Source organism: Hevea brasiliensis, chromosome 4, assembly GCF_030052815.1.
Source record: "Hevea brasiliensis isolate MT/VB/25A 57/8 chromosome 4, ASM3005281v1, whole genome shotgun sequence".
NCBI classification, from domain to species: Eukaryota; Viridiplantae; Streptophyta; class Magnoliopsida; order Malpighiales; family Euphorbiaceae; genus Hevea; species Hevea brasiliensis.
Genome location: NC_079496.1, coordinates 12360358 through 12373057, shown reverse-complemented (window position 1 = coordinate 12373057; position 12700 = coordinate 12360358). Strand labels below are relative to the sequence as shown.

The 12700-nt window shown below is 33.1% G+C and overlaps 3 protein-coding genes across 3 annotated transcripts; 1 reads left to right on the top strand and 2 right to left on the bottom strand.

The window, feature by feature from the left end:
• Positions 1-84: 84 nt before the first annotated feature.
• On the bottom strand, positions 85-1227 carry LOC110658587 (protein translation factor SUI1 homolog). The gene is made up of 2 exons (XM_021816268.2): positions 1089-1227; positions 85-629 (listed from the first exon to the last, which is right to left on the bottom strand). Exon 2 carries the CDS (start codon positions 596-598, stop codon positions 260-262), a length of 339 nt encoding a protein of 112 aa, XP_021671960.1. The 5' UTR covers positions 599-629; positions 1089-1227; the 3' UTR covers positions 85-259.
• Positions 1228-3931: 2704 nt separating this feature from the next.
• Positions 3932-7784, bottom strand: LOC110658588 (AUGMIN subunit 4-like). Its single transcript, XM_058145356.1, has 13 exons — positions 7634-7784; positions 7436-7483; positions 7148-7273; positions 6436-6789; positions 6215-6311; positions 5697-5742; positions 5462-5555; positions 5228-5299; positions 5042-5100; positions 4774-4842; positions 4638-4689; positions 4231-4308; positions 3932-4152 (listed from the first exon to the last, which is right to left on the bottom strand). Exons 1-13 carry the CDS (start codon positions 7769-7771, stop codon positions 4075-4077), a joined length of 1311 nt encoding a protein of 436 aa, XP_058001339.1. The 5' UTR covers positions 7772-7784; the 3' UTR covers positions 3932-4074.
• A 724-nt stretch (positions 7785-8508) lies between these two features.
• LOC110658582 (uncharacterized) lies at positions 8509-12348 on the top strand. Its single transcript, XM_021816264.2, has 6 exons — positions 8509-8760; positions 8989-9119; positions 9465-9634; positions 10312-10389; positions 11046-11190; positions 11768-12348. The coding sequence occupies exons 1-6, from the start codon at positions 8649-8651 to the stop codon at positions 12179-12181; spliced, it is 1050 nt and encodes a 349-aa protein (XP_021671956.2). The 5' UTR covers positions 8509-8648; the 3' UTR covers positions 12182-12348.
• The last annotated feature ends 352 nt before the right edge of the window (positions 12349-12700 follow it).

Genomic DNA, 12700 nt, shown 5'->3' with positions numbered 1-12700 from the left:
TTTAAGTAACATTTGAACTAAACAAAAGTTGGAAGGAAAAAATAATGCTGATTAAATCAACAACATCAATTACCATCACTGCTTGTTCAGAATTACATCTCGCTGCAGTTCCCATTATTTAAAGATTAAAGTACAAGAAGCTGAAAAGAGAAAGCAAGTTCAAGCCAACTCAATAGTAACAAATTATAAATACCTTTTAGGGGTCCCTAGACCATACACATACATCAATAGCAGCTGAGATCATAAAGCCACAGAAGATCTAAAAACCGTGTATCTTGATATGTTCCTTCTTCACAAGGTCAGCGTTAATAAGGAAACTCTGAACGTTTTTTCGTTGATCTCCTTGGAGCTGGATTACCTCGCCAAGCTCTTTGTCATGTACAACATTCCCATTACAACAGAATTCCTTCTTCAAAGCCTTGAGGATCTTCTCGTAGCTGAATTCTTTGGGTAGCCCTTGAACTGTCGTCAGTTTCTTCTTTCCATTCCTTTGCTGAATGCGGATATGAACATACTCTCTCGCCCCAGGAGCACCTGTATCCTTGGCCTCAACGAATGGATCAAAAGCAGTAGGAATCTGGACTTCTAGATCAACCATGTACTTTGCTCGACGATAACTCGAATGATTACTGGAAAAAAAAATGGCTTCCAATCATGACAAAAATACGAACAACCACAAATTGCAAAATTAACGGAATATACTAAAATAAAACCCAAATCACCAATCACCAATCTTCAGGCCTTTGATGGAAAAAGATAAATTTCAGAACCAAATAAAGCAAATAGAATCAAAGATAGTCTAACATCACCAACTAAACAAGCCATCCACGATCATTAAAAGACCAACATAGACTGCAAAACGACAGCAAATTTTCAAATGAAACCCAAATCACTAAGCTTTAGGGCATTGATGGACATCAGTTTCGCAAGCAAATACGAATTACCGGGAACACCACCACGCAAGGGATTAAACAACGAAACTAATTAGCAGATCATTCCATATAAACAATCAAACACATCTCCATGAACATAAAAGAAAAACAGAAGATAGTTTCCAATCTAATATTAATGGCGGAGGTGAGTGTTACCTGAGAAAGAAGAGAGCAAACTCGGAGCCAAGTTCTGAATGCAAGAATGAAAATAAAAAATTAGTGCTGTGAGCTATTTATAGGGAGGGAGTGCGTGGGTCGGTTTCGGATTGGATGACAGGTTGGACCAAGAGCTAAAAAGTCGGCCGTGGGATGAAAAAGGAACGGCTAGGATCATGATGACGTGGTTGGTTTAATATATTTTTGTTTATTATATAAAATAAATAGATAAACTCGGGCGGTTCAAGCGTACAATGGACGCACCAAGCTGGATTTGGATAGGAAAATTCTGGATGCTGAAGTGGAACCCATAAAAGGAGAAGAATCTGGAGAAATATAGGCTCCAACCAAATGGCTAGTGGCTACCATCTGCTTTTACAAATTGCAAGTACCATCTGTGGTTTATTCTCCAAAGACGGCCACTCGTTAAATTCATCTCATTCTTAGGCTCTAAGCTTCTGTCCGTATACTCTTCGAGAATAATGGTGGATGGTTTATAAAGTTTAGCTCATCTCGGTGTGATCCGAAAAATTAAACTGAATCGAGCCATTTTGATTCAATTGATTTGATTTTTTAATTCTATCGGTTCAATTTAATTTGAAATTTTTTATATATTTAGTTTTCAGTTTGGTTTGATTTTTTATCAATTAAAATCGATAAAATTGATAAAATTAAATAGTAAAATGACTAAAATAATTTTTTAGCCCAAAATACAAAAGTCCGGCCCAAGATATATAAGCCCAGCTCATACAATAAAAATTTTAATATTTTCAGTTTAATGCAATGGAACCGAATCGTTATTTTTCGATTTGATTCGATTCAATTATTCTTATATGATTGATTTGGTTCAATTTATATTTTTAAGCAATTCAATTTTTCAATTTTTAGTATTTGGCTCGGTTCAAAATAGAACCCATTGAATGATCTTCCCTGATTAGGGATGGCAACGGATAGAGTACCCACGAAAATCATCATATCCGAACCCGAATCCGATTAATATTTTCGAAACCCGAACCCATCTTAAATCCGATTAAAATTTATTCTCAATTACCCGAATCAGTCCCAAACCCATTATCCGAAAAATACCCGAACCCGTTTAATTTTATATATTTAATTAATAATCTATATAAAAAATTATTTTTATTAATAATTTATATTTTAAAATTTTAATAATTTCAAAAAATATTTCAATTTTATTTTATATAAAATAAAATTTATAAAAATTTATAAATATTATTAAAAAAATATATATTTTATATTTAATTAAATATTTATATAAACAGATTCGGATAATGGATACCCAATATATAAAATCCGAACCCGACCAGAACTCGTCACGAGTATTAAATTTCAAACCTAAATTCATCCCAAACTCAATTATATACTATTTAAACCCATCATATTAGGGTTTGATTGGATCGAATACCCATAAAAATCCGACCCGTTATCATCCTTGCCCTGATCTCAATGATGAATTGGTATGCCCCAACCAATTAATAGGAATAAATCTATTTATTTTTTTAATGCAGCAAGAAGAATTAAATTTAAAATTAAAATTAATTAAAATAATTTAGTAATTGTATTTTTTTATTTTAAAATATTCCATAATAATTATTTCATCATAAAGTTTTCTGATAAAGTTATTTTATGTTAGTTAAATTATTATATCTAAATTGTAATAAAATTATTTTTATTTTTTAATAAAAAAATTTTATTTTATTTTTATAATAAATAAAGTTAAATGACTATTTTTTTTATATTACATAGATTAATAATTTTATATCTTAATAAGAAATTCTAAAATTTATGAAAGTAAATATATTAAATATAATTTTTCTAATATTATTTAATAATTTATTTTTAAATAAAAATTTAATTAAAAAAAAAAAAACTCTCGTTTGCAGCACAATTCACTGCAACCATTATCTCACGCATTCAAATTTTTTACGACTTTTGTTAAACTTTAATCCATAAAAAAGCTACAAAATAATCATTTCTGGTCGACAAATTCTATTTTTCCTTCATCCCTTCAAGTAAACTACTAATATCTTTATTTATTGTTAACATATGTAATTGTTATTTCAAAAGTATTAAAATGATATTACACGTTTATAAGTTATGCATTACTCATAAATATTAGAAAAATATTTAATAATAATATTTAAAATTAAAAATTTTATATAAAACTTTACACACCAAAAAATAAGTAAATATATTCTAACAAAGTTAAAAGTTTGATTTTAAAGAATTAAAACTTTATTAATTATGTCTCATATATACATATACATGTATATACATATATGATTTTGTTTGAGGGTAACTTAGCTACGAAAACTTTCAGTTCTCAATAAATGTGAAAATCAAATTTATTTAATTCATATTTTATCTCAACTTTTTAAGAAGTCAATGAAGTAATTTCCTTCACTTTGGTAAGAAGTAACTTACTTACCCCAATGAGAAATAAACTTCCTCACTTTCTAAAAGTAGAGAATTTGAATCAAACAAGATCTGAGTCAAGTTTAATAACTTTGCTGAAGAGTACTGTAGCTTAACTCCATTTGAGATTGAAAGGTGAAAAAAAAAAGCTCTGAGAAAGCACTATTTTAAATGTAAAAAATATTGTTTAATTATTTTGAAATTTTTATAAATAAAATATGTGAAATATAATTTTAAACTAATTTTTTGTACACTCAAAAATATTATTTTATCAACAGTAGCTTCAATAAAAACAGACCCTGAATTTAGTTTTAACCATGAATTTGATGTTTTATTATTCCCAATCAAATTTGGAGCAACCAATCACCGTGATCACACAAAGGCTCTATCCCTTACCATGGGGAAAATTCAAGATAATGTCTTTTTCATTGCCAATTACTATACACGATAAGCAACAGGCTGGTAATGAGAATCACCTCACAAATATTATTATTATTTTTTTTTAAAAAGAAAAGAATACATACATATAATGGAGAGCTGGTGAAGAAAATTATGTGCTTGGATGATCTGGTAATCGTTTTAGGTCCATTTCAACTTGATTGATCGTCCATTGCATATTTTCCAATTTCTGCAAGATAGTAATGGTAATGGTACTAGAGCTGCCAAAAAAATTAGAAACAAAGACAATATGCAAATTGTTATTTACCTTTACAATATCATGGTATTGTCTTGCAATTGTGTCAAAATGAGGATCCACATCTTGATATTCACTAAGGCGTGTAACCTGGAAAGAGAATTGAAATACAAATTGATCACGAAAACCAGGAGCAAAGGTAACAAATAAGAGTAGGAAATATTACTATACAAGTAACATGAATGGAAACATCAACATTCTACAGTTAGCATAAGTGTGCTTTTAAGATAATCCAGATCATGTTGGCCACTAAATGCAGAAGAAAGGAATTTAAAAAATAAGCATATGTTTCCTTAAACTAATCCTCTAAAACACTAAACCATAAAACCTCTGTCCACAGCACATCAAAAAACAAACAATAATTAAGATAATCTCTAGCAACTTTGCTGTAAACACTAAACACAGGAACACAAACAAACCGCTTTATTGTATGCCATAGAAGCTTCTTCCGTAGCCTCTACAAGATACTTCCTGAAACAAAAATAAGTTTGGTTAATGCTCCATTAAGAACACAAAATGAGTATCCAAAAGAAACAAAAGTCCACCATTAAGCACCTTATTTCATGGAGGGCTGGAATGGACTCCCGAGTATAAGTTTCAAGCAGGAGAACATGTTCTAGAACCCTGAGAAAATAATTACGCAAGTTACTAAAGAGAATGGAATGGTTTCTCATCACTGGAATTTGCAAATATGGCTTAAAAACGTAACAACAAATATCCATTTATTTTTGCTACTTACTATGTCTGTATTCCCAATTTCCAAGTTCTACATTCTTGCAGTAATGGGATAAGAAATCATCTAAATAGAAAGCGGTCAACAAACCCTAATTTTGCACTCATGGTCTCACACCTTTTACATAGCCATGTCTTTTGTAATTCATCCTATAAAATATTTGGAAAATAGGCTTGAGTGTCTATCCAAATAGGAAGAGAAAATAATAATAATATTAATAATAATAACAATAAAACATCATAACTGTTTTAGATGTTTGCAAAGTAGAAAGCTTACATATTTATGTTGATGCAGTAACTTCAGATCTTTTACAAGCTTAATAAGCACTGCCAGTATCTGCTCTAAGACCTTCTCAAGAAGAGATTATTATACAAGTTACTGAAATAGATAGCATACTAATAGCATACCATAGAAGATCAAAAACACCATTTTACCCCATTTCATAGTTCAAATGCTAAACAAAGATTAAAAAAATTGCACATATACAAATTAGCATGTCTTTCGCCATACACTGTAGTGTTCTGCAAACTTTCGATCAGCAGAATAGAGATCCTCTCGCAGAGCAACTTCTTCCCTTTCAATTTCCTCAATTATCAACTTAACCCTGACGAAGCAAAAGATGATTAGTGTGAAACACATCATATGATACAGTTCCTTTTCCCCCCTTTTTTGATATCCATTCCTTTGTTGAAGAAAAGCATTTTCAAGAGGCTAATAACAAAAAAGACTAGTCCAAAGTCCAAACCTCTCTGGAAGCCGAGAAGTTGAATTTTGGCTAGCTGATGATGAGTCTGCAGTAGAGTAATGCAGGGAATTAGTTTCATTTACCATTATATGCACATATACTATCATATATTTCACAAATTTGCTCACTGAAATAGAGTTTCAGTTTATTTGTAACTTATGCTTCAGTGTTTTGTGGCCTTCACTCCATCCTCCAAACCAAATCTAATTCAAATTTATGCATAATTTTTTTTAATACTTTAACTACTATATCGGTAAATACCTAGGTCTAGATATTACTGGAGCTGGGAAGCTTATTTTTCGCGTAGTAACTGCAAGGGCTACTTCTCCATATATAATGGACACAGCACTAGTTGACGAGATGGCTTGCAACCAGCAGATAAAGAAACAATAGATAAACCAAAGGATTTATGAGAAAGAGAAGGAAGAGAAAGGCGGGGGGTGGGGTGGGGGGCTGGGGTGGGGGTTTTTTATGGGGTGTTGGGTGGTACAGTTGTCCAGCAATACATGGCTCCTTACCAATATCATCAACAAAAGCATCTGCTAACTTATCACATTTATCCTTCAAACGATCCTCAATCTCATGGGAAAGAGACATCTGGTAATCTGCTGTGTCCTACAATTGAGACAGAATATCAATTGATCTAATACAGAAAGATGTGAAAGACCTCGTTAGAAATATCTAAACAGAACACATATGCTGTATGCAGTTTGTGAATCAAAGGGGAACATAAATATACCATCATTAATGGCATTTGTTGGAGCTGAGTTTGCCATAAATAGGCAGATGTTATACCAAGAAAGCGATTGGTAACACCACCAACTCCAATTTCGAATGAATCAGCAGCACCAAGAGAAAAGGAATCATTTGTTGTACTTGCAGTGCTGTTTGCAGAACTATTTGCATAATTTATTGAATTAGAGCTTGAGCTGATAGTGATGCCAGTACTTGAACTATCAAGGGAGCTTAGGGACATTATACTCCATTTCTCAATTTCCTCCTCATGGATTTCACCATCCTTTGATATAAGAGGAAGCCTCAATTTCTGAGCTGCTTCAGCCACAACCAACCGATGCTCTAGAGTCTCATAAACCTAAAATTTTGGGGACAGCAGAACAAGTTTTCTGTAGTAATTTCATCGAAGAATACATAGAATTGACAATTTAACTAAAAAGGATCTCTAACAGCAACTTCTTCAGTGAATTTAATTAGATTGCAATTCTAACATAATGCAACAATATTCATGATTCACAAGTTTTTTGGATGAGAAGAAAGCATCTCTGAATTTCTGCAGGCAGAGTCCAGCCAATAAAAATAGAACCTGCTTGAACAGAAATGCTATTATCTAGAAAAGTGCAATCAAAACGAACTATATTTTCTTTAAGCTCTTCTTTTTCTTTTCTTTCAGTCATAAACTACTGTTATAACATTGAAATCTTAGAAATCAAAACCTGAGGAGGATTCTTCAAGCTAAGTTGTGGGTATAACCCATGGATATCTCGAATGCCTCCAAGATTGGCCACCAAAACAGCTCGCTGATACTCTTCCACCATAGCAATCGCTTCGGAGTAAATTGCCTACATTAGCCATCCACCATAAAAACATGCAATTTGGTCACTCTCAAAGTACATCATTACTTCTACTGAAAAAAAGCATGCCCTTCACACAAGCAAAGACCAAGTACCGCACACACGCAGAATGGAGAAAAAAAATAAAAAATAAAAGCAGGGGATCATTACCATTGCTTCTAAGTAGCGAAGTCTCTCTCTGGACATCTCCTCTCTCGACTGCAACAATACCCATTGAATTTCTAATGACTATAATATCTCTACTGAATAAATTTTATACAAGTAACGCCTTTTTTAAAAGAAAAGAGACATTTTCTCGGCAACCAAAAGGGGAACGGAGAAAATGATAAAATAAAAAGAAAATGTGGCGATAGAGAGTATGAGTTGGAGGTCGTAGTAGACGGATTTGGGGACGAGGGATCCATCGGGGGCCAAGCAGTGGCGTTCCAGCTGATCAATCACCTGACTCACATAGGGCGGTAGGTTTTGGCCCCCTCCCTTCACCATTGATCCAAGACGTTGTCATATTTCGTCTTCCGGTATCGATGCTTATCAATGGATGCTATAGAGCTTCATCGGAGAAAGGGAAATTCAAAATTTGAACTAGATTTGCCGGCTTAATACTCCACAGGAATTGAAAACCTATTAATTTGTTTGAGGTAAAAAATTATTTTAAAATTTTAAATAATATTTAAAATAATATTTTTCTAAATATATCTATTTTTTAATTTTCAATTTTTACTTCAAATGAAGCCTATTTAAAATTTAAAAAATTATTTAAAAAATATTAATAATTTGAATTTAAATTAAATTTTAATAAAATATCTATTCAAAATAATAATATAATTTTAAATATAATAAATAACTAATATATTTTGATGAATGTATATTTTTAACTAATTAAAAAAAATAAATATCAAATCATTTCAACATGACATCTCATCTTTTTAATAAATAAATTATGATAATTAATTGTAAAATAATGCTATTTTTCATTTACCTTTTCACGTGTATTTATATTAATTTATGAATAATTATTTTTAAAAAAATATAAAATTTTGATTAGCATGCTTTTTATATCTTTAAACATAATAATATTTAAAAATAAAAATTTTAAAAATAGTATATGAGAGGAGTATCAATAACAATAACTGTTCTAAACGCCTTGTCGTTCTTATAAAGGAAACGCCTTGTCGTTAGCCTGGAGAAAAGACTCGTCTTCGAATGATCAGTCGTTGGCGTAAATGATGACGTCGTTTAATTGCACTATATAATGGTCAATTTCCCCTTCGCCGAGAGCTCGTAATGTTCGTGGTCAATTTCCCCTCTCCGTATCTCCTCTTCTTCTTCATAGATTTGATATTGTGTGAATTTTAGGTATTTGATGGAAAAAGGCAAAGTTGCAGAGGACATAACAAATTCATTGAAGAAACTAGATTTGAATCCCAACTTCAACCCCAAATCTTCATATTTTATTCCTACCTTCCAATCCATCAGTAAGTGTCGATTTTCAATACCTATAACTCTGAATCATTTTCATTTTTATCCTGTTTGGTATTGATTTCAATTTCAAGTCAGCGAATTTGGATTTGGAATTGCAAGTGAATTGTTAAATTCAATACGATTGAACAAAATTTTTAAAGCTCACAGTTTATGATGATTTTGTAACATTTTAGGGTTCCTATGGGCTGTGTGAACTTACTTGTTTGGTTATTCGATGACAGGATTGAGTCGTCGCCAGAAGACGGAACCCCCAAGTTTAGTGAGCTTGTGCCTTGGAGTTGTTGGCAAGCATTTAGAGGATATAATTGCTGACTTGCATGAGATTTCCATTGCCTTTCCAGCGCATATTAAGGTTTGAATTATGCTTTGTTTACTGCTTCCTACTTTGTACGTGTTTTGGTTCGCACTCATTCTTTATGGAAACTTTTCCCCCGTGATTGTTGTGTTCTCTGGGGTGTTGTTTTGGATACCTCACTGATTTGTTGAAGGGGTTAAAGGTAAGATGTTATGGGACTGAGTGCTAGCTACTTTGATGATAAGAGTGTCTTGGAGTTCTACTAGAAAGTTGGGACTTTCTTGTTTGAAGTGCAACATAAACACTCGTTTATCTGATTTTTTTTCTTTTTTCCTCATAAGCTTATTGTTGGTATCTTTAAGTCTTCAACTAGTTACCCTAACATTCCAACTTTCACGGCAGATGGCAATTGCAGGAATTTCCAGGAGAAGAAAATTGCTGAATGATGATGTAATAGTTTCTTTAGCTGATAGTTCCTGGGAAATTCTTGACCTTTCTGGCTCTGATGTCACTGACTCTGGTTTAATGAAAGTGGCTGAAATCTGCAAATTTCTTCAAGCTGTGGATATAAGGTGGGTAAATTTCAAGTTTGCCAATCAAGTTAGTGCCACTTCTTTGCTAATGAACATGTGCTTGTTTCTTATATTGCATATTTGCAGTACTATCAAATCCATAGGTGATAGGACAGAGGCATAAAAGCTTATGGGCGAGGACTTTTCAGTAGAATTGACTTTTCTTACCTTATGGATAAAGCCATGCATATAAGTGACTGAGTTATATTACTTGTGTCGCATCAATATCAGTAATAATTTGGCACTGGTGAATCTGCCTACTTACTGATAGCACAAGGGAATTTGTTATGTAATGATATAATATGAGCACCATTTTACTTACAAAATATTGAAAGAAAGAAAAGAAAAATTTGACAACTTAATGGGTATATTGAATGATAATGGATAAAATTCTATTCACCTATGGTTATGGACTGATGGGATCCAGAATGACACTGGGTCTCCTGGATATATTTCTTATGGACTTCCTTTTTTCTTTTCTAAATTGTTGAACCTCCACAAAATATGAATTGATTAATTTATTGGTCTATTTATTTCTTTCATTGTTTTACCAAAGTGATTAGTGATATTTACCTCTCTCTTGATCGGCTATTTACTAATTGCAAAATTATGCTTTCAAATTAAACTTCTATCTATTTTCTTGAAATATGAATCATATTGACACCATTTTTGTGCAGCCGATGCAGCAAAATTACTGCTGTTGGTGTTTCTGAACTCTTTCAGCACTGCAAGTCATTGCAGACGTTGAGATGCGGGTACACTCTTTTTCAAAGTAACAAATATTTGGATCATGAAGTATGAGATTTGCATGTTTTTAGCCTTGGAGCTTTTGCATATGGACTGCTGTTTACATGTTAATCTTTATCTGTGTGTTCCATGCCCCCCTTGTTTTAAACTATGAAAGTTTTTTTATCATTCAAAATAATTAACCATAAAATTTTAATTTTTTCACTTCTTGTCTCTCCTAAGTGTGAATTGTGAAGCCTGCAATTGAGAACTTATAGCTACTAGTTAGGTACCTATTTAAATTTGATAACACATTTTTTTTTTTTTGTTTTGGGGGGGGGGGGGGGGGTGTGGTGGCGGTCGTGGAGAGGAGAGAGGAGGGATGGAATGTAGTATTTCTTGTTATGTACCAAGGGGAGGTGATCTATAGTAAATTTTACTGTCAATATTTTCTTCACCTCAAGCTTATTTTGCATTTGTATATAATCAGTTCCTAAATTTGATTCTCAACTCTTTTAAGATGCTTGTAAACCATTTGAAATTTACTCTCCCCAAGATACGTTTAGTGAAATCCTAGGTTTTCATTCATAGTCTGTTACCTTATTTGCATTTGTAGCCTCAGGATATGAGGTTTTGACTAGGGTACAAACTTAATAACAGGCTTGAACCAAAGTTAATGTTGCAGAGGGTGCCCAAGGAGTGACTACACTGCACGCAACTGCTTGTGCATGTTGAAACCAAAGTTGAATGATATGGAGGGAGATTCGTGGGAGGAACTTGATACTGCTGAAATTGGCCATGGTGCAGGATCCCTGCGGTGGCTTGTGTGGGTAAGGGATTGTTCTCACTCTCTAATCTCTTCTATAGACCTTCCTGGCTTGCCGCATAACTTCTAGTAGTATACTTGTGTATGGAGGTTTTACCTTTCTTTTCACTCACTGAGAAAAACTGATTGGGGAAGTGGAAGAGAACAAGTGGTGCTTAGGCACTTACTACTGGCTATCTGGCCAATGTCAGCTCAAGCATATGTCAAGTTAAATTATATGGTGCTATTACCTCTAATATGTGTGCTTGAATTATGTTCATGTTCGATAGTCATATGCATGGGAAAACCTGTGTTTTGATGTCTTGTGCTTTTTAGATATGTCTCAAAGAAAGCAAGAAACTTATTCTGTCATTTGCAAATAGAATCATCATTGTTTTGCTGTTATGCCTGAAGGATAATCATTTTGGTTTAGGAACATCTGTCACTTCATTGGGCAAAGCAGAAATAATGTTCTTCCTTTTTTACATATTTATTCTGTCCAGAGCTGTGTAAAGTGGCCATATTTTGCCTGCCTCATTTATTCCTTCTATGTATGCTCTTCCTCTCAAAACTTATGACCTTTTTTATTGTTTTTTTCTCAGCCGAAGATTGATAAAGATTCATTGGAGATCTTGGCCACTGAGTGCCCGCGTATAATAGTAAATCCCAAGCCGTCACCCTTTGGTTTTGGAGGAATTATGGTTCCTACAGAAGCTTTAACAGACATTCCACTGGATGATCCCATTGTCAAGGATATTGATCCTAAAACATGGGCAATGTGTGGGTTTGCACCAAAACCTGTAGCTGCCTCTCTTTCAAGCCCTACTGAGTTGTCCATGGCTGAAAAATTTAGACTTGCATTTGTGGAAAGAGACACGCGCTTAGCACCAAAACGAGCCAAGAATGCACGACAACATCAGCGCCGTGCAGAGAGGGAGTGGATGATGATGAGTGCAAATGCCAAGGCATTAGCTCTGGCATCTAAAGCAAGCAAGTCCCTGCACAATAGGAGCTAAACTTTAGGATCTCCTTATGTTTCACCCATGTGTATACCAGTTTTCTAAGCCTCTTTTGTGCTGTAATCTATAATTCTGTGAACATATGGGTTTTGGTTGAGATTGGTATGTTGAGAATCAGAACTTATGTTCGGTGATTTTTCATAGAGAGAATATTCTTGCCGACATTCTATGCCTGTTCTTTTCATTTGTCAACTTTAAATATAATTATACGTGATAAAACCTAAAAATTAAAAATTTAGTCTTTTCAAGTTGCATATTTTTCCAGGGTCGAGGCATGTTAAAATCATGGCCGTTGCGAATTAACAGTAATCAATAATGATGACGGTGGAACCAGCGGAGGTTGGCGACGGTGGAAATATTGTGGGGTAACTATGGTAAAGAAGGTTGAATTGGAATTATGGATTAAGTTGAATTATTTATTTATTTAAATTTATTTGTTAGATATAAATTATTTCTAATTATTAATAAAATTAATTTCAAATCAAGAAGTTAAATTCTCTCAATATTAAGATAAGC

Coding starts and splice junctions, on each gene's coding strand:
- LOC110658587 (XM_021816268.2), bottom strand. CDS start 598: ATGGTTGATCTAGAAGTCCAGATTCCTACTGCTTTTGATCCATTCGTT.
- LOC110658582 (XM_021816264.2), top strand. CDS start 8,649: ATGGAAAAAGGCAAAGTTGCAGAGGACATAACAAATTCATTGAAGAAA. Junction 9,120..9,464: donor CCTTTCCAGCGCATATTAAG/GTTTGAATTATG, acceptor CTTTCACGGCAG/ATGGCAATTGCAGGAATTTC. Junction 11,191..11,767: donor CCCTGCGGTGGCTTGTGTGG/GTAAGGGATTGT, acceptor TTTTTTTCTCAG/CCGAAGATTGATAAAGATTC.
- LOC110658588 (XM_058145356.1), bottom strand. CDS start 7,771: ATGGTGAAGGGAGGGGGCCAAAACCTACCGCCCTATGTGAGTCAGGTG. Junction 6,790..7,147: donor GCTTGAAGAATCCTCCTCAG/GTTTTGATTTCT, acceptor CCAAAATTTTAG/GTTTATGAGACTCTAGAGCA. Junction 6,312..6,435: donor AACAAATGCCATTAATGATG/GTATATTTATGT, acceptor TCTCAATTGTAG/GACACAGCAGATTACCAGAT.